The following is a 25,950-nucleotide window of genomic DNA, read 5'->3' as shown; positions in this document are numbered from 1 at the left end:
GTTAAAACAACTTTTGTGCTTGGGACAGGTTTCTCGCGAGTTTGGAATTCTTGGCAGCAGAGCAGCTCTTGTCCGGGAGGAGGGTTTCCTAAGCAGAGGAGGCAACACTAACAACTTGTCCCTCTTTTCAGCCGGTTTTATTCTCCTATTTTCCAATTGCCGGATTCAGAGCTTAATGGAAACTTGTCCAAGCTTTTCTTCCCACAAACCCTGCGGAGCCCTAGGCAATCTGTACTCAGGGTAACCACAGGAATCTTATATTGTCAATTAAAATTGAATGGACACCTGATAACTAAGGATATGTCGTGGAAAAAAATTTCATGTAGTCAGTCTTATAAATAAATTAATGAAACTGTGGCTAACCCAAATTCAGTTTTCACTTGTCCAGTTCCGTTCTTAACCCTTGCATTCATCAGCACCCAAATAACACCAACAATTGTGGAAAGAATGCTGCAATTAAAACAGCAAGAATGCAGCTGTAAAGTTCCTTAAGACTGTAGCAGAGTCAACATATAGAACAAAGTTAATTTCACCTACACACACACACACACACACACACACACACACACACACACACACACACACACACACACACACACACACACACACACACACACACACACACACACACACTAACTAACACCCTCCACCAAGCAGTGTAACTTCCCTCAGGTGTCCAGCAACACAAAAAAACCTCGACCAGCTCACAAGGACACCCGGCACAAGCAGCTCATTCTGTGTCTAAGTCAGATCTTTACTCCCAGCCAGAAGCCATTGTGTTAGGAGAGATTTCCGAGCTACACTTCCTCCAGCTACAGCGACGAGGACTCAATATTTTCTTGTTTCTCCTTTGGGTTTCCTCTCCTTTTCCCAAATACACACATTTTAACTGCTTTTTCCTTCCCTGTAAAACACAAAGATGTCTTGCTCGCTATAATCTAGCTTTTTAAGACAAAGATAAAATACAAATACCCAGTCAAAACCTGGCCCTGTAAACTGGAACAATCATTTCCATCTCTCTAGAAGCTTAAGGAAGGAGACAACAAGAGATGGTTGGGCTCTTTGTGTTTTGGAAGATGAGGGGAAATTGAGAGAGATCCAGAAAAAGACAGCTAAGGCTTATCTGAGTTTAAGAACCAGGTGCCACATGCCTCACCTCCTGGGGCCGCCTTGGAGGACTTCACGTCACTTCCTGTGGCTGCTCTAACCTGAGTATGCGCCATACCCTCAACATGGTGCCTCCCTGTGCAGTGCCCAGGAGAGGCACCAAATGACGCCAAGGCACTCTTCATTTTATTCCTCCCCATCAAACTCTCAACAAAATTAAACCTTCCCTTCCCAGGTGCTTGTTTACAGTTGCCAAGCCCATCCCCATTCTACCACCCCCAGGTGGCCCTCACCTGTCCAGAGGGAGAACCGTAAAGACTTAGCAGTTTTCAGCACAAAGTTGCAAAATTCTTCAGCAATTTAAAAACCAACATTTTATGATTAACTCCTTCCCTTATTATTATCATACCTTGATTCCTCATTTTATTTTGAATCTGGCTATAAATTTGATGTTTCAGATATGTAATATCAGAGATATCCAGAGATAGGAGGAAGGGGAAACAGCTTTTTTCCAACCACAAGAATCTCATCCTCAAAGGCAACTAAAAAAATTGAAACCCTATGTTGATTTTTCCAGCATTCAGTTAACTTCCAATGTGATGAAGATTAATTTTTGATGCCTAATCATTCCACTAAATTGGGAAGTGGAGCATTTACTTAAAATTTTCAGTTTTATGAATCACCTAGCTGTCTCTTTTATACACACACACACACACACACACACACACACATAACAGATCCATTTCCTAAGAGGTTTTAGTTTTTTTACGTACATTTTCCTCTCTTTCCTGGAGCTACTACCATGAGCTACTTTAAGTCTAATTTCCATGTCATTGGCTTAAAAGACAAAATACGATTTTTTTTTTTATTATATCTAAGACCTTCTTAGGTCATCAGTCATTTTTCAGGGCTGAGGCAGCAAACACAGATCAGCCCCTCCCCACCCCATGTTGAGAGCCTTTTTTTCCCATTAAATAATGGGAAATAAACTTTTGACCAGGACTTGGGGTTATTGCCTGTCCTTCTAAAAAGTGCAAAGGGGCCTCTAACTTCAAGAAGGAAGGCAAAGCCAGTATTGACTACTGGTAGGTACTCGGGTTGAGTCATTCCTGCAAAGACACCGAACATTTGTGCCATCCCAAAACAACAACTTAACAATGGCATCCCCTTTTCACTTCCTGGCATTCTCCTTCAGACATTCTGCTGCAACAAAATGCATGCCTTTAGACATAAGAACAATCTCTTCTACTGTCTCAATGTTCCATCAAATGTCTATTTACCCTCATTAAATTTTTTTTTTTCTTTTCCTCAACCTGAAACCATCAGCTATGAGTCAGAGAATGATCATTAACTTTTACAGCTTCCATACACATATATCCACCTACTCACATTTGGGGAAAGAAGTATTGACTTGCAACATTGCCTGAGACCAAAATCCTCTAAGAAAAAAAAAAGGGGGGGGGATTGCTTCAAGAAAGTTTTATGTATAGGTCTATGGGGGATGCTACATTCATTGTTTTTCACTTTGTGCTGCCATTTCTTGAAAAAAAGGAAGAAGTTGAGGTTGAACTTGTTTATGGTGATAGGCATTTCTGGGTTGATTTCTGAGAAAAACTAGATGATTTTGTTTAAACATCGAAACAACTAAAGTTCTTAAACTGTTTGGGAAAAAATTAAGTGAATCAAGTTTCCTGCTCTTGTACAAAACACATTTCTAGCATATGAAAACACGTGGGCTAAAGTGCTGAGCCACGCTCCTCTCACAGCATTTTTCATTAAAAGTTGCTACACTAACACTCTTAAAATGATGCCCCGTCATTACCCCACTTCGCAGTCACAGCGCTGCAACTCATAACGAATTAATTTGCATTAATGTGGGTTTCATGTGTCCTTCCCTGGGTATGCATTGTGATTCAGGCTTAATAAAAGTGACACGACAATAACATAGTGCCTTTCATTTACTTTCCAAAACAAACCATCCCACCCAAAGACCCACACAAATTCCCTCGATTTTTTAAGCATTTTACTAATATAATTAGTACATCATAATTGGCCCAGCACGCAGGAATCTAGTTATCTTCTCAGTAAATATTTATAGCATCACTCTTTCCCATTCATTCTGCACTTTTTTAGAGAATCTCACTGTAGCCTACATCTGCAATTCATTGACTTTACAATTTACCACATGTTGGGATGGGAGAGGTCTTAGCTCCATTTGAATCACTACACAAATATGCAAGTGATTTATCGGTTTCAAACTGAAGACTACAAGAGAGGGACTCCACTTTTCCTGAACATTACTTCTTCTGGCAGACCATGAACAATTACAGTTCGTACTAATTAAGCTCTGTAAATGTGCTGTGCCCTGCTAATGCCTACCAGGCCTCAAATTTATTTTCATGATGCCAAACTTTAGTGAGCAATTTTAACTCCTTCAGAGCTGATCCCACTAATAGCCATTCTTTTCCTGTAGACGGAACTGTTTGGGGCTACTTCATGACAAAAAGAATAAAATATAACGGGCTGAATTATCAGCCCGGAATCAGATGTGCCTAAGGAAGAAAAACCTATCATGGGAAAACTGAAGAACACCGCGGCTGATAACCCGTTCAAAGATCCCACAGCCCCATCTTTGTAATGAGCTGTTAAGGGATTCACATCTATCCCTGAGGGCTAGTAAGTTTCTGCATTCCATTGATTAGAAAATAAAACCTTTCAGCCTGGGTCTTTAAGTTTGGGTTGGATGGAGGGAAGCATCTGGGCAGAAATGACAGCACCCTTTGCCACTCAACAGTCACCCGCACACGCCTCTGAATCCCACTTCCCCCTTACTACGTGGTCAGTCCGTAACACACATACACCAGGACAGCCCACCTTTTAAACATAAATGAAAACTGGCAGGACAACTGGCCTTCTCTCTCACACCCTGGTCTCAACCACAGAGAACGCCCCATCCAGACTCCCCACCTCCCAATGCATACACAGGAACTGATAGGAAACATATCTTTTGCTAGGACACACTTTGGGTGAGGTGGGATTGGAACCAATCTCTGCTGTACAAAGCAATATACTTTTTAATAGCCCTCCCCCCACGATCCTCCCACCCCTCATAAAGAAATTTCCAATCCCTTATTTCCATCAAGCCATTCCCCCAAGCCCACATTTTTGTCCTCTCTTCTTATACTTTTCCAATCTTTGTTAGTCAAGCATTTCTTCTGCCTTGTCTGGCAACTTTTCTGTGCCTTGTCCCCCAGATACCCGTGCCTTTTTCCCAAATGAGTGGCTCCCTCTGACCCCAATGTAAACCTGGATTTTTTTTTTTTCTCTTCTATTAAATTTTTTAAATCAACTCTCCTCCCCGCACCTCACTATTTTTTTGAAACTCTCATGTTAACTAGTGCACACTATGCGATGTGTATATTTTCCCTTCCAGTTCAGTGGAACATCATATAAATTAAAGAGCAGTCTCCCATATCAGGTTTCTGTAAGTATTCTGGGAAATATGCACAATATAGGCAATGCAGTCTCACAAAAAGACAGGGTGGGAGTGAGGGGATTAAGAAAGAAAAGAGGAAAAAAGGAAAAAGAAGAGGGGACAACCAGAAGAAAAGGGGAAAAGATACAAACACCTAGAGCAACTCTGCTTTTGAAAAAGGCATTTTGAGCAGAGCCCCCACTGAATTTCCATCCCTGAAAGTGTTCTTTATAAATGTGTATAACAATAGCCTAGAGGAAAAGTACCAGTCAGCTGCCAAAGCAGGGGTGGTGTCTGTCTCACTAAACACAAGATTGCAAAGGCGGGGGTCAGCAAGCGGGGAGGGCAACATTTGTGCTGGGCACCCCCCATCTCATTGCTTATAATTAGTGAGAGAAATTTGAGCTACTGCCAATGTCTGCGGACCTTGAATATTATAAGGCCAACGTGGCGTCAAATATCTTAACATTCATAAGTGTTACGGGCTGTAAATAAAGCCTGTGGATTTATGACCCGGTGGCGCTTGCCAGCAAAGGACTGGGGCACATTTCTTTCAGCAGACCTGTTGAGGTGTAAGTTTGCCTTTGGTTGTAAAATTAACCATTTCCTTCACAAATATGCTCAATTATAAGTCAGAGTTGAAGATTTACTTACACAGTTGCCAATATTCACTCCCTGAAGAAACTCAGATGCCCACATCACATATCCCTTCAAAAATAAACCCCTAAAGAATTTGATTCACCCCTCCTTTTCAAAATTCTGAAATGTGTCACCTCAAAAGAGTTATAAATGCGGTCAAAGATATTATCTAATCCCACTTACCAAGACTAAAAAGCTTACACCTACTTCCTTGGAAAGTGCTTATTTATTTGGCAACTTCCAAGATTAGGGAGAAGAAAAAAAAAAAAGAAATAAATCACTCTTTGCCTGAAGCCTCCTCCCTTCCCCCAATATAATGTCATCTACTTCCTGTGTAGGAGAGAGTATTTGCTAAATCCAGGTTGTCTCATACTTAACTGCCAATAAACCAACTTCCACATAACTTCCAGACAGCTGGGGGAAAGGTCCTCGGAGTTTTAGTCATGGTCCAGAAACACGCGTCCACACAAAAATTTGCAGCTGTCCTTTTTCTACAGTGCATTTTTAATGTGATTCGTGGGCCCCTGTTGTGAAACATCTGACAAAATGAAAAATCCTCTTATATACCTTCTAGTTTACCACTGCGCGTGGGTAAGACAAGTTGCACCAGGATTCTCAACCGAGAAATCTAGGCACTTTTTGCAGGCACCCAGGCACCTCATTCGATGTAAGAAGGAATTCAAAACCTGGAAAGACTTCTACTGTAATCTTTAAAAGCACAGCCTCTAGTGCAACTATTAAAATGCTAGTTTTCTAAAGCAAATATTTTTTTTTTAATAGCGTGCAGAACTGCAGTTATCCTGCGCTGTTAACAGAACAGCATTCTTGATCTGCAAGCCCCCGGAAACCTTCCTGTAACTTTTTCACAGCTTGCTAAGAAACAGAAAGCTGAACAACTTCCAGCAGTGACTCTAAATGAAATCCCTATCAGTAAAATTCAAACCAAGGTGAAAAACTCCTAGCAAGAATGGAGATTGTTTTCCTCAAAATCTTTTCTCAATCAGAGATAGAGGGCTTCAGTCAAACTACTTCCCTTAAGCAGTCAAAAGTTTCCAAAAACACTTCTTCCAGATAAGCACTTTAGGCTCCCAACTGCCTAAGAGTTTGTTTCTGGGGTTTCAGAAAGCTTTAACATCAACAGACTGCAAAGCGCTAGCATATTAAATTTATAATCATTAAAATATGACTTATTGGGTGAATGTTGAGCCTATAATCCATACTGCAGACATTAAACCCCAACCTATAAAGATTACCACAGAATTAATACAGTTGCACTGAGACTGAAATCTAAACATGTTTGCCATAAATATTTCTGAAGGAGATGAGAAACAATTAGCATAAATACCAAAGAAGGGCAAGAACACCTGTTCTTTTTCAGGGCGATAAGCATTTTATTGTTCTCTATTTAAAATGTAATGACCTGTGTAATTACAGTAATATTACATTGTTATGTAGGGGCTTGGAATGTCACACTTTGAAAAGTGTTGTCAAAACAATCAGGGATGAAGGTGGGGGGTGGGAGGACAACAGGGAAGGAGAACCATTAACCCTTCACACTCCAAGGTCTAAATCTTTTGTATTAGAAAGGATTATGTTGTTTGAATGAGGAGAAAACATCCATTTTTCACAAGCCAGAAAGAGAAGTTGCTTGGCTAAATAAAACCCCCAAGAATAGGTCCCTCCTGGTTTCCTTTAAATGCTGGACTCCAAAAAAAATTTTTAATAAATAAATAAATGCTGGATTGCAAGCACAAAAATGAATTCAAGATGCTGCTTATTTATCTGTTCAACTTAGTAGCAAATAGCTCAGTTGAAAAGCAAATAACACTGGATAAAAGAAGATGTGAGGGCTCTAATAAGCAACTCCTTAAAAAGAAATTTCAAACCTAACTGGAATTTCGACCACCATCTTCCTATTTTTTGTTTGCCAGGAGGGAAAAAGAAACGTAAAATTACTTTTTCCTATCAACTTTAATATGGTAACAGTATTCTTATCTTTAGTATACAAATGTTACCACAATTCTAATATTTGTAGTTCTAACAGCTTCTATCTAATTAACTAAACCTCTCTTTAATGCATTTTTGTATCTGAATCTGTCTTTTTAAAAGCCATTCCTATTACTGTATCAAAGACTAAATTAATGTTATGCAGAAATCTTTGTCATTTTAAAACAAAATTATTACTATCAAGCTTTATGGCATCTTCAGCAATTAAAGCATTATTCTTGAGATAATGTATTATTCATCATAAGCCGATTTAATGATACTCCTTAATTTTTACATTCTTAAATAGAAAAGCAGAAATCAGAGTTCTAGAGAGTTTGCTTTTTAAAGGATGCAGTTGCTTACAGGTACACTCATGAGTAACAGAAAATGTAGCAAAAAGCACCACCAACACCCAGGAACAGTAAAAGGACAGAGCATACAGCTAATCTGTCTTTACACCTTGTCCTCAAAAACACGCTCTACAAAGCACTAAGAATTTCAGATGAGAACGGAAAGACCGCTATCTTGCCTATAGATTCCTCCGGCAGCTGTATCAAATCTGGAATTGCAAGCTGGCCCTCTGATCGAAGACGTCAGGAGTGACACACAACAGCCTACCGTCCTCATTTCCATTGCTCTGCTTACCAGCCTAAATAAATAACTCTAATTTTGGAGCACATAATCTAACCCAGGTAACAGAGGAAGGAGGAAGGGGCAGTGTACACAAAGATGTCTGCTGGTGTTTGACATGCAAATACTAAAACTGCCTACTGAGTTCAGAAATGTCTTCTCAGACTCAACCTGATGTCACAGCACAAGGCCACCCGCTATGTCCACAATTAAAATAACTAGACGCTGTCTATTCCTACAATGCCCACAAAAGGGAACGTATCGTTGGGAGCCTTCCTTTTCTCACCAGGAATTCATTTATTTGTGTCTAACCATTTCCCTGTTTCCTAATTACAGCACAACACAACTGTTCAAGTTCTAGGAGATGGTATGGCAAGATCGCCAGCGGTCACGGACAGGGAGTGAGAAAAGAGTCAAGAAAGACAGCAAGTCCGCCATCAAACCTCAATATTCAGATAGCCTTTCAGATGGCTAAATGGATTTTAAAATAATATCACGGAGGTTTCCATCCTCGAGGGTTGGGGGGGAGAAGAAGAAATTCTCAGGGTTACTTTGGAATGTTGCTTGGTCCGGTTTGTTAGCACAGGAAAACACCGATCGGAGCCGAATGGTCTCGTTTAAGATGCCCCACGAGCTCCCAAGAAAAATACAAAGTAACCGGACTGTGCTTCCCCTACAGTTGCAAGCTCAGAACCCGGGCCCTGCAGCCCGAACGAAGCTGGCCCTGCAGGAGGGGGGTCGGGCTGAACCGCTCTCCCAGCTTCCCGAGCATACAGAAGCCTGGGCGCAGGGGAGGAGGGGGAATAATTATTCCTCTTTCCTAGCCATAAAAAATGACCGGTCTAGCATGCCCTTGCCATTTTGCCAGGGCCCAAAAAACAAGTCAAACCTGATAGTTAATATTTTAATGCTTAAAAACACTTGTAGATCTGATCGACTCCTGTCCAGCAAGCCCTTGGCCATTAGCACGGCATCCAAGGCTGCTGAACAGTGGGTGCATTATTTCAAATTGCTAATCTCGAGTTACCGAAAGAGAAAAAAAACAAAAGTAGTGTGTGTAAATAAGTGGTAGGGGACCAAACCAGAGAAGGTGCAAAATGACAATCCCGGGAATGCCAAGCACAAACGCATCTCGCGTCTAGAGATTCGTAATCCAGGCTTTTTAGAGGGTGGGATGGGTAGGAGGGGGTTCGGGGTAAGGACAGGGGGCAGAGGCCGGGGTGGGGGTGGGGAGTCGTATTAACAAATGTCAGGGGTGGGCGCGGGACGCATGCTGCAGGAAGCGTCCCCGGAGCCTGGCACCCCGCGCTGCTCTGGGGCCCCCGAAGTTAGGTGGCCGGAGATCAGCGGCCCTCTCGCACTTAAGGAGAGGCGCCCCCGGCCTCCCTCGCCCCTTGCACCCTTTGAGCAGGCACACCCTGGTCTCCAGCTCCCCAGGGCCCACTGAGGGCCTTCTCGGAAGCTGGCGAGCACAGACCCTGCTATACACTCCAAGGCACCAAAATTCCCTAGAAATACAACAAGTCCGCTCACAGAAGGCCCTGTCGACTGCACACAAACCAAGAACCCGGGCCACAAGGGCCTCCCCAGCCCGCACGGCCCCGGCGGCCCGGGAGAGCCCGCAGCCGGTGCGCCGGGCAGCCGAGCCCGCCACGGCGCCCAAGGCGCTCGCGGCCCTGCGAGGTTGCCAAAGAAAAGGACGCCTAGGGCCCCCAAGTTTGCGGCGGGACCCGTCTGGGCAGTGTGACCTTCCAGGAGAAGGGGGAAGGAGGGCCGAGAGCCAGGGATCGGCACTAGAAAGCTAAAGAAATAAGCGCCCGAAAGAGAAAGCCGAGGCGCCTCTGCAGGGCCCCAGGCTCTGCGCGCTCGCTAGTTCTCAAGTCCACGCCTGGAGGAAAATCCACTCCCTACCCCGCGCCGGGGGCGCAGCCCAGTCACTCAGCACCCGGCAGCGGCAGCCAAGGGGTTAACCGGGGAAAGCCCAAGACGCCACAGAAGAGGGAAGGAAGAGAGAGGGAGACAGAGAGAAAAGAAAGAGCCACACAGTCATCTTCCCAGGGCGAAGAAACAGACGCCACCACCAAAGGGGGAGGAGGGAACCAGGGCGCCAAAGAAAGTTCTTCTGATTCCCCCACCCCCCGACAAAGCCCTGCTTGGAAAGAAAGATCCCCCCAACATCACGAGGCAGCAAACTGCAAGCAAGAACATGGCGAAGTGCAAACAAATCCAGTCCACAAAAGGCAGAAAAGTTTGGAGAGTTTCGGGCTGCCTGGGCCACGAGCGGGGGAGGGGCGGGAGGGAGGGAGGGGAGGAGGCGGGCGGGGGAGGGCGGGGAGGGGGCAGGGCAGGGGCCGCATGCGGGGCCGGGGAGGCGGGCGGGGGCCGGGCGCGGAGGCACTTACGGTCCGGGCGGTGGGCGACAGCGATCCGTTGGGGAGGTAGGGGCTCGTCAGGTCGGGGATCATGATGAAGGGGTAGCCGGGATACGGTGGCCCCTTAAAGAGCCCTCCATCTTGCCTCTTGGCCGCTAACATGGCGGGGCGGCGAGGGGACGGCGGCAGCGGCGCGGGGCGGGAGAGAACGAGGAGAAACTTTTTAGAAAGTGCCCCGAGGGGCCGGGCCGAGCGGGACGCGGGGGGACCCGGGGGGGACCCGGGGCGCGCGGGGCGGCCCGTGGGGGTGGGGGACGGCGGGGGGACGGGCCGGGCGGCTCGCGGGGCGCGCGGGGCGGACTCACCTTCTTCCAAACTTTCCCGGGATTTCTCTCGGAAACTTTCGGCGCGAGGCGGAGGCCGTCTTTCCGCCTTCGCCGGAGGAGTGGAGGTGGGGAGGGCGAGGGGCAAACGCCAGGCAGAGGGGGGAGAAGGGGGAGAAAAAGAGTCAGCGGGTGAGGGGTGCGGGGTGGGGGGACAAACCCAGAGCTCTGAGTCGTGGCCATGGTGGCCCCGCACGCACACGGCGCCCGCCCGGCCCGCGCCAGCCCGCCGCCCCCGGCCCCGAGCTGTCCCCTGCCAGCCACATTCGCCAAGCCCAGGAAACAGATGAACAACCCCACCAGCCCGAGGGGCTTTTCCTACCTCGGAATCGGAGGAGCTGTTTTGATTCGTTTCTGATTCATTGACGAGAGACGACTTGACATCAGCTAAGTCCCTCTCCGCCGAGGAGTTTTCGGAGCTCTTCTCCTCCTGCTCGCCCTCGTCTTTGAAGGAGATCAGTTCGTCGTTGGCGCCCAGGTCATCCCCTCCACCGCCGTTCAGCTGCGGCATTTTTTTTTTCACCCACCAGCAGCAATTTTGGAAGAAAAATGAAGGAGGAAGAAAAACCAAAAAAAAAAAAAAAAAAAAAAACCCAAAAAAGTTTTGCGCTCCCCCCCCAAAAAAAAATACTGCAAGAAAAAGACGAGTCCAAGGTGAACTTTTTTTTCTGCTTTGGGGGGTCTTTTTCTCCTGGGGAGGGGAAAAAAGGGAGGAGGGGAGGGGAAGGGGGGGAGATCTTCTGCACGCGTGAGTTTGGGTTTCTTTTTTCTCTCGTTCCCAAGGATCCGATCAATGTGCAAAAAAATAATAAATAAAAAAGGGGGGTTAAAAAAAAAAAAGCACCAACAACAACAAGAAGTCAGATATAAAGAGCAAAGGGGGGGGAAGCCGAAGATACAGGAGGTGCTCGTGCCGCTCGGATTTGAGTGAGTTGAAGTTAGACTGAGAGCTTTTCAGTTCAAAGGCGGCGCTGATTGACAGATAGAAAAAGGGGGATCGAAATCCGGAGGAACGGAGTAGTCTGGGAGCCGAGATTATTGACAGGGCGAGAGGAACACACTCGCCTTAATGAGATGCCGGGGGGCGGGGCCGGCCCGGTGACGTGTGCATAAATAAACAGCCGGGGTGGGCGGGGCGGGGGCGGCTAACAATGATCCTTTCGGGCGCCGGGAGGGGGAGGAGGGGAGCGGGGGAGGAGTGTGCAGGGGGAGCGGCCTGCGCAGAGAGTGTGCGAGCCCGGGAGTCTGCACGAGGGTGCAGGGATTCGCTCCGGGAGGGGGGCGGTTACAGAAAGACAATGCGGAGTGGGAGAGGAGGGAAGGGGGTGGCGACCGAGGCAGGAATCCGAGCCGAGGAAGGCGGAAGGAAAGCCCACTTGGGGGGCGGGGATGGGGAGAGGCCCAGAAAAAGTGCACTTTAAAATATTAGAAATAAGTCTCAAGGAAGGGGGAGAGGGGGGAGGGAGCGCTTAGGGGTTAATTCAGCAGTGAAATCAGCCACCCTTGGGCGGGATGTAACTGAAGTGGTCAAAAAGATCAACCCTCTACTTGCAGAGAGCTTGGGGAAGTGCAGGGGCTGGGCAAAGTTCCTGGTCATCCACAGTGAAAGAAACTGTTAACCCACGAGGTCTCCCCCTCCCATTTTTGTTTATTAATAGTGATCGTTTCATGAAATGTTAAGTCCCACTAGGACACATATGCCAAGATGATTTTGTATCCAAAAAACAATCAAATGGTGTCGTGTTTGTCAGAGGCATGAAAAATCCTTAAGGAAAAATATATGATTCTTTAAAATGTCGAGCGGCGTTCTTTTTTTAAAACTGACGTTGGAGGTGGTACGAAGTCACTTAGGATTCAAAGTCCTTTTTGACTTTGGAGGTGAAAAGTTTGGGCGTTAACACCGGCAGGGAAAATAAAACTGAAAGTTCACCAACCCCTGGGATCAGTGGGGCTGGTGTCTTTCTGAAATGAAATACCCAAAAGACTTGACCAAATAACATGTAGATGGCTCTTGCAGGAAATTGCTCACCAAGCCATTGCTGGAAGACCTCAGGGAAGGGATGGGAAACCTGGGGTTTGAGGTAGGTATTTGTCGATTTTTAGGTACTAGCCAGGGGAGCAGATTGATTTGCTAGAAAATGGGCAACAGAATTATGTTAAAGGGGTATAGGCCTGGTTCCCAAAACACAGTGTTCATTGATGATAGAGCAAGAACATTCATTTTCTTACAGATATCCAATGAAAAGTGTACGGGATGCTACAACATGAAAAGGGGACAAAAAGAACCAAAAAAAAATGAATCAATAGGAATTAGCAAATTGCCTATTAGGAGCAGTGTTAGGCTAGAGTCCACTATGTACTAAATTACCCTACCCTTCCCTAAAAAAGCTCACCTGCTCTTCAGCTGACCCATCAGCACCTAGGTTTCCAAAAAAAAGCAAATTTACCATGTAATATTTAGAGAGTTTGGGGTTTCAGCAAAACTTTTATAGGCTGAGGTCTCAGAAAGAAGACTACTAAAAATAATGATACCGAGATTGACAAGGCCAACGAATTCCCCTGCAGTGGAAAAAATGCACAACCACATTTGCACACTAAAGAATAAGATGCAGGCAAAACAAAAATGGGTTGGGGGAGACAGAGGAGAATCACTGTAACTCCCAACTTTAATATTAATCAGAAAATCAGAGGTAGAGTGAGAAGGAGCCTGAAAAGAAGTAAAACAAATGTGTACATTTAATCAGACAGGATTGCATAAGATACAAAGCACAGGGCTAATTAGTCTCAGCAGGTAGGACTAACCTTCAGACTTCATAAATAAATAAGGCAGGCGCAGTGTCTACAAGGGAGAGTGGAGACAGAAAGGGGATTATTTCAAGACACCAAGTAAAAACATGAAGAATGAAATGCTTCACTGTTAAATCCATGTACAAATGGATTTAACAGTTTCCTTTTTCAGCTCTTTTCACTTGGTTGCCTTTAGATTTACACATTTAGAAAAATGACCATAGCTTTACACACTTGCTAATTGTCACCTGTGTACTTGGTGTGCCTAAGTCTGTCCATATACAGCGTAGAGTTTCCTAAGGCCTGTTTTGGGGGCTTACTTAAACTGGAGCACATTTATAGTAACTCAATTCTATAGCAATTTCTTTGTCCTGTGTGGTAGGTTTTTTTGTTTTGTTTTTTAAATCTAACCCTGATCTGAATTAAGTTGGATAATGAGGTCTCCTATATCCTTTATAGGACTACCTGAATAATAAAAGCTCATAAATACACTGAATTGAAATTTTAAAGAGTGTACTTAACTGTTTTTCATGTACTGGTTTGCATTTTTATCATATGTAAGCACTAAAGGCTTTATTCCTATGATTAGTAACGTCATCAATTTTGGCATATTCTTACTTTTCTCATTCAAAGGCACTCTTTTGAATATTTCCTTCCTTAAATCTCTGATTTTAATTAAGCAATTCAAAGTTATTCCATGATAGCATATGTGCCACATTTAATTTCATTGCTTAATGCCATAAAAAAGCTTGGGTAGACCAGCAAGATCTCAGCGGGTCAATAATCCCTGAGTCTCTGGAAGGCATCAGGTGATGCCCAGATTGACGAGGGGCGGGGCAGGAGTGGAATTGCAATTGGCAAGAAGCAAGGTAATCCAATATTTTTTTTTTTTAAAGTCAGGTTAGCCCACAAAGTGGATGTGTAATTTATAGATTTAGTGTGAAATTTTAAACAACGGTTGGCGTGTATCCAGATGTTGAGGCAACTTCTCTCTCTAGATACTGACACCTCCTGGTTTATAGGACCAAGGGTGCTGCCCAAATAGCAGAGAGTCTAAAATCACAGGGACTAAACCAAACCAGTTCTGACTTTAGCCTGAACCGAGGGATTCTGCCACTGTGATCTCCACAATATTGGGAGGTGGGCAGGATGGAGGGGCAGCTGTCCCCTCATTCCTTGGAACCCATTCCTGGAGACTGCACAGGTCCTGAACTGTAAGTACTTGTCCCTCGGCTTCCCTAACTTTCACCCGCTCCTGTTCATCCACTGCCCTTTGGCTTCGTCACTTGTCTGTGTTCTCCTCCGCTTAGTCTTCCTTCTATTGACTCTTTCTCGGGGGTCATGTGTTATTAGTCATCTGCATTTTACCTTAAAACTTAGTGAGTAGGTTACCCCTCCCAGGGGTACTTTCTTATTCATCCCTATGAGTGAGTGTGAAAAGGAACTTATAGTTTGTATAAATCACCTTTGCAGTGTCGGTTCCCCATGGGGGAGTCATGGTGAAGTGTCCACTGAAATACGGGAATGTGCTTGGCAGGGACTGCAGAAATAGGCTGGCCATAGGTTATATTACCTGTGGCCCCTTTTTATCTCACCTGGCTAGTGAGGTGGTTGAACTGTGAATTTTCTTAAATGCTTCTTAACATTCAAAGAGTCCATGATTCCACAGTTTCACCCCACGCCCCAGTTATGACTAAGAGGTTCATGGCACACCAGCAAACAAGACAAACCATATTGGAAGCTTGGCTTTGAATTTTAAGAAAAACAAGGATAGTCTGCCCAGATTTACCAGAAGTAGGGAATACATGTTGACAACCATATTCAGATCCCCCAATCACTTGGCAAGGTTCTACTAAATTCCCCTTCACAGTGATATGAACATGCGTGCGTGTGTGTATCTGTGCTTCCTGTGTGATTTTTCTTTAAAGAGCCAGGCTCCAAGATGGATGATCTGTTACCCACTGCGTTGGACTTATCTATGCAGGGAGTGTGCTGACTGAGGGAAGCCAAAAAAGGAATCTGAAAACATAAGGAAGCTATAAAATGGGAAAATGTTTAGAAGCCAAAGTCCTGATTCCACTGTGAGATTTTGTTTGCTTTTTGTTCTGCATGTGTGACGGTTCCTTACTTGGAACTTGAGGAAAGCTACTACCTCAGCCAACTTAGGAACATTAAAAATTGGACACCCAAGAGTTTTCAATTTTAGCAGGAGAAAGGGATGGGCAGAAGCACCAGCTCCACAAGCATCCTCCCCCCACTCCCAGTAATTCTATCCAGGGACTTGGAAAGGCACACACCCTCCTCTTGAAACCCTGAGGAACACTCACATGTTCTGATATTTTTCTGAAGTACCTGGCTTGATCATCTTGCTTCAGCTAATAATAGGTCCTGGTAATAAAGTGACAATAATGCCTGATGATCCAGAGGTTAATGGGGAGATGTATGCATTTGTACTGGGTTCATTCGCTGCCTTCATAAGCCGATCGCTACCGCTACAGTCGTTTGTGACAGGAACAGCTTTTCCAAAAGACATCAGTCCTCCGTAAATACACTTTTCTTATTGACAAGATGTCTTTTAACCCTAACAGTAATGGAAGAAGGCCAATAAATGAAACATTTACTGCATAACTTGCCTTATTTTGGGGTGGTGTACGATTCCTTTCTAGCCGTCTCTAGAAGATGTTTTCAGCCTAATTTGCTCCCTAGAAATTTCGCTTGCTACAGTTATACGTCTATGACGTTTTATTGCCTGAAGCCAAGTCTGCATAAGAACTTTCTTAAGATATACTTATCCTAATGCCAGGCTACAGGAACTGGGCTGCTTTATGCTGAATTATTTGCGCCACCCTAATATACAGGGCAGAGACTTCGGCATAGTCGTTGCCATAGGGTAGGTCTAAATGTTTCTGAGAAGGGGAAAAGAGGCAGGAAAAAGGTGAAAAAAGTTTCATCTAGGTTGATTTGTAGAAGTCTTTAGAATTAATAATTGGGTGTGTATTTAACATATTAAAATGCCTGAGGTTTTCTTTTCTTTCCTTTTTTTTTTTTTTAATAGCTTCAGTGACCCCTTCTGTATTACAGAGCAGCTTTGCCCTCTCATACCCATTGCTCTGTTCAAAAACATCATGGATACCAAAGCACCTTCCACATAAACATGGGCACTTTAAATTGAGGCAGAGACAATGTTAGCCAGCATTGAGCAATCTCACAAGGTGTTTTACATGTGTTCAAGGCCCAGAGCAGGTGAAATTTCAGGAGAGGACAATGCCATTGTTCTCCTTGTAATTTATCTAGGTGTGGGTTGACACACCTGCTTCTGGCCAAAAGCATCATGGGATGGAGGAGGTGAAGGACCCAAGGAGACTCCCAGGTCCAGAGTGGATTTCAGGCTTGGTCCCCTACCAATCTACAGCAGCATTAGCTCCCGTCTGTACTGAGGAAGGACTGGCTACAAATCATTGGAGACTGGATTATAATCAGCAATTCTCCTGCCTCCTTTGCAAAATCCCAATTGTCTCTGTAAATTCCAATGGTATGTGTGGATTATGTTTCCTAATGACATGCTCATTTGGTCGGAGGAAGGGAAAAAGGTTAAATCAATGAGTTCTGGGGTCGGGAGTGAGTTTAGATCTCAGTACAGACAACAGCCTGCAGCACAGGGTTCAGCAACAATGAGAGAGGCTTCCGGTTGACTGTCATCTGGAGCAGACTCCCTTCTTAGTAGCCTGAGGGTGCACTGTAAATACCTAGGGCAGCAGAAAAAGCATTAATCATTATTTCTTAAAGGTTCCAGGATGTTGAGAGTGAGAGGTTATAATGACCCCAAAACCCCATAAGAAGCACAGGTGCCCCTCCCAGCAACCCCTCCATGGAAACATGGTCTTCCTCTACACCTGTGTGCCCAGACACTCATTCTCCCCTGCTTTCACCAGGGGCTGGAGGCCTTACTAGTGATGACACCTATGTGCCCACGAGATCCTCCCAGCAATGGCAAAGGCAAGGACTCTATCTGGAAGCCAGATGGGGCATTTCTTAGGGAAGGATCTGATACTGACTAGGAACCTCACTCACCCACCCTTTGTACAAGAAACATCTCTCTAGTGTGATCTTCTGGCTGTTCATGTTATATAATCATGATTGCTGGTTATAAAACAGCATATCCTACAGTCTTTTTTAAAAAAATAAAAATGCTAATTGTTCATTAAAAATATTTGGAAGAATGTGCTCCAAAATGCCAAAACACTTTTTTCCTAGATGATAGAATTTTGGACAATTTTTACTTTCATTTTTATACTTATCTATGTTATCTTTTTTTTTTAATAACTGGGTGTGGATTATTTGCACAATTGGAAAGGAAGTAACGCTCTTTCTATTTCGAGAAATAAATGCTTTGACTTCCTCTTTCTTTCTCACATCCATACCTCCCATGCAAGTTAGGGATATTTCAAGGTAGCCGTTACTAACCTTGCATCTAATATGTAATTTTAAACCTCTGTTTGTCAAATTTACTCTCATACTTGAATTTCAAAGCACATGGATGGCAAAAGATTCCATTTCACTCTTTTAATTTAAAAGTAAATGATAAACCCCAACCATCAAAAATGTGCTTCGAGCCCAGCATGCAGGTTTTACAACCGCAGCATCCTCTGTCCTATAAGGGGACTACTACAAAGCCCTTTCTTATACATTGTCCCACTTGCTGCTCACAAACCCTTGTGAGGTAGAAAGGACAAGTATACTTACCCTCGTTGTACAGGTAAGGAAGCTGAGGATCCAAGAGATCCAGGTTCGCCAGGCCAGGACTGCAATTCGAGTGGCCTGAATTCAAACCCAGGTCTTTTTTTGCTATTGGATCCTGGTCAACCTGACGATCCTCATGATTTCTGTGGCACTCTGGGGGTGTAAAGAGGATCTTGGCAAAAATGTAAATAGATTGCTTTAAAGCAAAACTCACACCCAGCCCCCAGCTACACTGTGAAGAAGACAACCTGTGTCTCCAAGTTTCATCCATTCTCTCCCCCATTTACACTTCTTCTGGGATGCCCAGAGTTTTCCCCAACTTACCCCTTTTCTCATCCCCCACCCCAAAACAGTGCCCTCTCCTCTACACCAGGACTCCTCAGCCTTGGCACTATTAACGTCTTGGACTGAATAAGTCTTCGTGGTGGAGGACTGTCCCATGTGTGGTTGGATACTGAGCATCCCTGGTCCCTTCCCACTAGCTCCCAGTGGCAACCCTCCCCTCCCCCCGAGCTGTGATAATAAAAAATGTCTCCAGAAATTGCCAAATGTCCGCCGTGGGGTGGTGGTGGGGGCAAAACCACCCTCGGTGGAGAATCGCTGCTCTACATGGAACCCCCTCCCTGGAAGAAATATGATAAACTTGAAATTCACTTTGGTAAGTTTTCTAACTGGTGAGGGGGGCCACTATCCCTTCCCCACACCCACACACCCCCACCCCACCCCAGACAACTAAGGCTGTGTCAGAATGGCCTGGGGAATATTTCAGACTGTGCCCCCCTACCCCACTGAGAACTTATACCCTGCACAGGGGGGCATCTTGGCCTCACCAGAAGGATTCACATCTTCGCTTGGCCGTGTATGGATGTGTGACTTTGGACCAGTCAGTCCATTGATCATTCTGATTCTTCCATCATCTGTAAAATAGTGACGTAATATCCACATCTGAGTGTCTTCATGAGGATTCAATGGAATAACATGTAGACCTGCCTTGCTCGCTGCAGCTTTCAATCGGGCAGTTTCCCTTTCCTGTGTGCCCTCTCCAGGACTTAGCACAGTTCTGGCACCTTGGGAGGACTCGGTGAACCTTAGCTCTTGTCACTGTTACTCTATCCCTCCTAGTTACTCCTCTCAAGAAGAGCAGCAATATGAAAAGGAAAGGTGCTTAAACTCAGAACAAACACATCTGTAATAGTGGCTTTTAAGCCCGGAAGACAACTGGGCAGCTGCAGCAAAGACCGTCTAGGATTTCTTCCTGGTGCTGTCCATTAGGAGGGGGCAGCCCCACCAGAAGAGTGTCTCCAGCCACCCTCCTGTCTCGATTCCTCCAGGCAAGTTCCTCCCACCCCATTAGAGCAGCACACAGATTTTAGCAAGGCTCCATCGCAATTGTCTAGTAATTTAATAACATTCAGCCCTTCACAAACTCTAATTAAGCAAGAGCACAGCCCTGGTGAGGAAGGCCTGCCACCCTCCCGCCCCTGACCACTGCTTTCAAAAGGGAGGCAGGAGAGTGGTGGCTACCAGGAGAAGTGGTTTGCCTCAGACTAGAAGGGAAGGAAAGGGGAAAGGCTAGGTCAGAAGGGAAGAGGAATTTCAGGTCACGGGAGTCAAGTCAAGGCCACTACTATTGGCTATACTGGGCTGGATGGTCTCCTTCAGATCAGGGCTTATCTAATGCTTCCATTTTTAGGAGAGAGTTTTCCGGGGACCCCGTTGGGAATCCAAAGCTAGGTTTAGGCTCTCTCACCAGGAAAATGCACTGACACTTATATTTTTTGCAAATAATCTCTAGAATCTATTAAAATTTCCTGCCCTACATAATCATAAGTAAAGTCTTGATTCTGTTCAGTCGTTTACAGTTTAAGAAATACTTTCCAATAGCAAAGCAGTTGAGTGTGGATCTGAACTTGTGGGCTCCAGCCTGATGGGTGAACCTGTGAGTGTCACTCATCAATGGGATTGCCCTGAACAAGGTAGTCATCTCCCTATACTTCCATGTTCTCCTGTATAACATGGAGTTAGTAGAAGTAGTTCTTATTAAAATTATTTCCATTTTACAGATGGAAAAACTGAGGCTTGGAAAAATTTGACCAAACTCACTCAAGTCAATAAGAACTGGGATCTCATCCCTAGACTCCTGACTTTTCCTCCGTTTCTCTGCCTGTCTTAATTTTGTAAATCTTTTTGGTGAAGGATAACATTCATATTGTAAAATACAAAGATCTTTTCTTTTTAATTTTAGAGGAAATTATTTACTTTTTAATTGAAACCTATTGATTGTACATATTTATGAGGTACAGAGTTATACATTTCAATACAATGTGTGATGATCAAAACAGGGTAATTAACATATTCATTATCGTAAAACATTATCATTTGTTTGTGATGAGAACATTTGATCTCTCTTCTAGCCATTTGAGAACGTAGAATAAATTATTGTTAATTATAGATGCCTAGGACTACTGTACACCACTAGAGATTACTTTTCCGATCTAGCTATAATTTCGTGTCCATTAACCCACCTCTTCCTATCCCCCTTCCCCTTCCCAGCCTCTAATAATCACAATTCCACTGTCTACAACTTTTTTTTTTTTACTCCTACATATGAGTGAGAACATGTGGAAATACAAAAATTTTAAACTTTCCTCTTGATGAACATTTACAAATGAACACACCCAACGTAACTTCTATCTAGAATATTACCAGAACCACAGGAGCAATCTTCGTGCCCCCTCCAAATCAATATTCTCCCAAACTAAGGTTGCCAAATTTAGCAAATAGAAATATTGCATGGGACATATTTATGCTAATAAAATTATTTGTTGTTTATCTGAAACTCAAATTTAACTGGGTAGTCTGTATTTTGTCTGGCAATCCTACCCAAAAAGCAACCACTATTCTGACTTATATGACTATAGATTAGTTTGCCTGTTCTTACACATCGCAGAAATGGAATCATTCATGATTCCGACTTCCCTTAACATGTCTGTGAGATTCAACAATGTAGCAGTAGTTCTTTTTCATTATTATATCGTATTCCATTGTATATAAGGATTATATAAATTTATAATATACAGTGAATTAGTTTATATTCATTGTATATTGTAAATATATGTGTATATGTGTACACACATACACAATGAATATAAATTTACTTATCCAGTCTACTGTACATGAACCTTTTGTTGTTTTTAACCAAGACAATCAGTGCTACTATGAATATCCTTGTACATGTCTTTTTGTTAATATATGAATGCATTTTATATGAATACATTCCTGTGACATCTGGGCATGTGTAAGTTCAGCTTTAATAGAGAGTCCCAAACTTCTCCATAGTTCTCAAACCATTTTACACCAGGGTGTATGTACAGAGACTGTTGCTCTACTTGATATTGTCGGGTTTTTCTCTTTCATGATGAGCGTACTGTGGTAAATCACTGTGGTTTTAATTTTGAATTTCCCTGATGACTAACGATGTTAACCATCTTTTCACATGCTTATTGGCTATTTAGATGTTCTGTTTAGTCCTGTTCAAGACTTTTGCCCATTTAAAAAAATGGGTTGTCATTTTCCTATTGATTTATAAGAATTCTTTACATATTCTATAAAGTCCTTTGTCAGACATAAGTTTTGCAAATATTTTCTCCCTTTCTGTGGATTGCCTTTTCACTCTCATAATGGTGCATGTTTTAGCCCATTTCTGTTGCTTACAACAAAATATATGGAACTGGGTAATTTATAAGAAAATGAAATTTATTGCTTATGGTTTCAGAGGCTGGGAAATCCAAAGTCCAAGGAACTCATCTGGTGGTGGCGACAGTGACCCCTCACATTGCAAGATGGTGGAAGCAGAGAGAACAACAGCTAGACTCTCCTCTCCTCTTCTTTTAAAGCCCTCAGAACCACATCCCTGACAATGATTTTTAATGCATTCACTACAGCACGGTCCTACAATCTAATCACCTCTTCAAGGCTCCACTTTTCAATTACCGTAATAGGATAATTGAAACAGTCACAGTGAGGGCCAAATTTCTAATTCGTAAAACTTGGGGGACACAATTCAAGCTTCAGTGAGTTTTGGGGGGACATAACTCAGTGCACTACAGTGCATTTTGATAAATTACACATTCTAATTTTAGTAATCTTCATGATTATTGCTTTTGTGAATATGTGTGTTATTTGAGAAATCGTTATCTAACCCAAGGTCATAAAGATATTCTCTGTTATCTTCTAGAAGCACTTTCATTTTACCTTTCACATTTAGATCTGCTGGACTTGTTTTTTGTCTATGGTATGTATCTCCCTAATAATTTTTAAATTAGTTTCCAGCTTCACTATTCTACAGAATCTGTGTTTATATTCCCTAAAGATCATCAGTACATAGTTCCATTCGACACAAGAAAGAATTACGAGGCATCTTCACATGTACTATGATTGTGCTAGATGCTAAAAATTTTAAACTTGAACTTGGCCCAGTGGACATTCTCTTGGAGTTCCCAGTTTAACATCTTACTGCACATGGTCTGCCCAGATCCACACAAGGCTGCCGCCACCACCCACAGTGTCTCCTCAGGTTCCCTTGCCTTAGAAGCGAGTCTGCTTCAGATTTGCTTTTCTGGTTGGGGCTCACTGCCGGTCTTCCAAAGACTGGGCAGGGAGGTGGGGAGCGTGCTCACTGTGTTACTCCTCTGGGCAGCTCTGATTGAAGGTTCAAAGGGAGAGGCTGAAATCTGGATCACATGTGAGTTGTACCAAGTAAGAAACTACTCTCCAGCCAAGTCACTGGCTTAAAAGATGTGTTGTCCAGTCACTTGGAGTGACTCGAAAATCCCTGGGGCAGCTGGAATGTCAGTAACAGGACAAGTAATAAACTATGAATGACTGATGACACCTGATTGTATCTCCACCTTTCTGCTTTGCTGTCCTCGCTAGCTCTCCCAATCAATCATCAATCACTTAACTAACACCCAGCTACCAATCACACAACTAACACCTTGGGGAAGGTGGTGTAGATTAGTAAAGGAATAACAACCTTAACCTCCAGTTCTACTATATGTCCTTTGGAGACTTCTGGTGCTGGTGCAGAACATAGACCAACCCACGACCTTGGTCCTTAGACTCTTGAAGGCTCCTCCCATTCTGCTCCAAGTTATTGCCCAGAAGAATCCCCTTTTCTGGTTCCTGGCCCTTCCTGTTGGCCCAGGCAAGCTCTTTTTCGTGAGATGCATCAAATAATCCTGATTTCCCATGGGGCCCAGGATCCTCTTTGGGAATGAGGGCTCATTCTGGCTCTCCCTGCCCCTGACCTCAAGGTAGGACACGCCACCCTTCCCAGCCTCTGACGCTGCTGGCCATGCTCCCAGCCAGGCTCATCACTTCCACAAGAGATGGGTTCTAGACATCACTGGAGACCCCAGGCTCCAGGCTCTATGTAACTCAGCTCTACTTTCCACAAGATGGAATGCCTGCGCTGTGGAGTCAAACTTGCCTTCCCTGGAAGCAGCTGGGTGTGGCCTTTATTAAGCAAATGTTTCCTCTCTGACATTTCAGGTGGCTGTTAGGAGGGAACCAGGCTAGAGTATGCTGTGGAGAGTAGGTCAAGTGGTGGAGTGGGCATACCCGTCATCTTCCTGAGGAAGCCTAATGCTCATTCCCAGGGCCCCGTAGCTGTATTTTTTAAATAAATTGCTGAAAAGAGTAAGGGGAAACAGGTGAGCAGCAGTTTTGAGAAACAGTTCTGCACACTAGCTGAGGGAGCCTCTTACCACAGGTTGAACCAAAAGGCTTTCCAGGGCTTCCCAACCTGGACACAATTCAGGAGTCTGTGACTTTGAGAAAAAAAGATTGTGTCTTTATTTTTACTAAACTCTAACTGAAATGTATCATTTCCTTCTAAAATAAGCATGGGCCACAAACCACAGTAGTATTAGCAGTAACTATGACTTTAACACTGCTAGAAATTGCAGATATTTTCATGTCACATTATAACAGCTATGGATACCTCAAAATATTCACATTCAATATTAATTTGAAATTGCAGTAGTCATTGTACATACTTTAATAAACATGTAGATAATTATGTTGCAAGTTTATTTTTAAAACATATTTTGATAGCAGCATTTCAAGATAATTGGGCTCTTTTGTAATCCTGTGTGTGTGTTTTTTAAAATTCTTCTTTATTTTTAAAGTCTCGACTGAGGTATAATTGAAAAACATTAAACTACCAGATATTTAAAGTTGTTATGGACTGAATTGTGTCCCCCCAAAATTCATAAGTTGAGGCCCTAACCCCCAATATGACCATATTTGGAGACAGGTCCTTCAAGAGGTAATTAAAGTTAAATAAGGTCATAAGGGTGGGACCTAATCCAACAGGATTAATGTGCTTATAAGAAGAGGAAGAGACACCAGGAGTGCACACATAGAGGAAAGGCCATGTGAGGACGTGACAAAAAGGTGTCTGTCTTCAAGCTAAAGAGATAGGCCTCACAAGAAACTAACCCCATGGCACCTTGAACTTGGACTTCCAGGCTCTACAACTGTGAGAAAATAAATTTCTGATAGCTAAGCCACCCAGTCTGTGGTATTTTGTTATAGCAGCCCTAGCTGACTAACACAAAAATGTACAATTTGATACATTTTGACGTAAGTGTATACCTATGAAATCATTACCACAATTAATATAGGGAACGTACCCATCACCCTCAAAAGTTTCCTCCGCTCCCCTTGGTAATTCTTCCCTCGGTCTCCTCCTCAGACCCCAAAACCACTGAGCTGATTTCTGTCACTGTAGACTAGCTTGCATTTCCTAGAACTTTATACAAATAGAATCATATAGCATGTACTCTTTTTTTTTGCTGGCCAGTACAGGGATTAAACCCTGGACCTTGGTATTATCAGCACCACACTCTAACCAACCGGGCTCATCGTCCAACTTGTACTCTTTTTTTAAATCTGACTTCTTTTTTTCAGCGTAATTGTTTTGATATTCATCCATATTGCTGTGTGTATTAATAGACTATTTCTTTTTTTTTCCCTGAGGGTTTGTGTGTGTGTGTGGATAAACATCAATTTGCTTATCCATTCATCTGTTGATGTCCATTTGCATTGCTTCTAGTTCCTGGCTATTACTAACAAAGCTACATTGAAAACATTAGCATAGAAGTCTTTGTGTGGACACATACTTTCATTTCTCTTAAGTAATTACATAGCTGTGGAATGGCTAGGTCAAATAGTGGGTAAGTATTTAACTTCTTAAGAAACTGCCAAATTTTTTTCCAAAGTGGTAAAAATGTGAGTATAACACTGACATTCCCACCAGTAACGTAGGAGAGTTCCGGTTGCTCCAGGTCCTTGCCAACACTGTGGTCACTTTTTGACTGGAAACATTCTAATGAGTGTAAGGTGGTATCTCACTCTCGTTTTTGTCTACATTTCCCTAATGACTAATAATGTCGAGCTTTTTTTAAGGAGCTTATAAACAATCTATTTATTTTCTTTAATGACATGTTTGTTCAAATCTTTCATTCATATTCTACTGAATTCCTTGTTTTCTTATTATTGAGTTTTAAGAGTTTTTACTTATTATAAATATAAGTTCTTTTTCAGATGTTTGACATGAAAATATTTTCTCCCATCATGTAGCTTATCCTTTCATTTTTTAAAGTATTTTTTGAAGAGCAGAAGTAGTTAATTTTGATAAAGTTCACTTTATCAATTTTTTTGTGTGTGGATTGTCTTTTTGATGTCAGATCCAAGAAATCTTTGCCTAACTAAAGGTCACAAAGGTATTCCCCTACATTTCCTTTCAGAAGTTCTATAGTTTTAG

At 43.5% G+C, this 25,950-nt stretch overlaps 1 protein-coding gene across 5 annotated transcripts in view; it reads right to left on the bottom strand.

The window, feature by feature from the left end:
* TCF7L2 (transcription factor 7 like 2) overlaps positions 1 to 11,103 on the bottom strand; it is a 188,399-nt gene extending 177,296 nt beyond the window's left edge. For 4 of the 5 annotated variants that reach the window (XM_063102519.1, XM_063102520.1, XM_063102524.1 and 1 more), the window contains exons 1-3: positions 10,915 to 11,103; positions 10,575 to 10,641; positions 10,240 to 10,364 (exon numbers count right to left, since the gene is read on the bottom strand). In XM_063102519.1, coding sequence (XP_062958589.1) covers positions 10,240 to 10,364; positions 10,575 to 10,641; positions 10,915 to 11,103 — 381 coding nt within the window. The remainder of the gene's footprint in view (positions 1 to 10,239; positions 10,365 to 10,574; positions 10,642 to 10,914) is intronic. The other variant, XM_063102521.1, reaches the window with a different exon arrangement.
* Between the last annotated feature and the right edge of the window lie 14,847 nt (positions 11,104 to 25,950).

The sequence above is a fragment of the Cynocephalus volans genome, chromosome 7 (genome assembly GCF_027409185.1).
Source record: "Cynocephalus volans isolate mCynVol1 chromosome 7, mCynVol1.pri, whole genome shotgun sequence".
Lineage (NCBI taxonomy): Eukaryota > Metazoa > Chordata > Mammalia > Dermoptera > Cynocephalidae > Cynocephalus > Cynocephalus volans.
The sequence above is the reverse complement of the archived record's forward strand: the minus strand, read 5'-3'. Positions and strand labels throughout refer to the sequence as shown.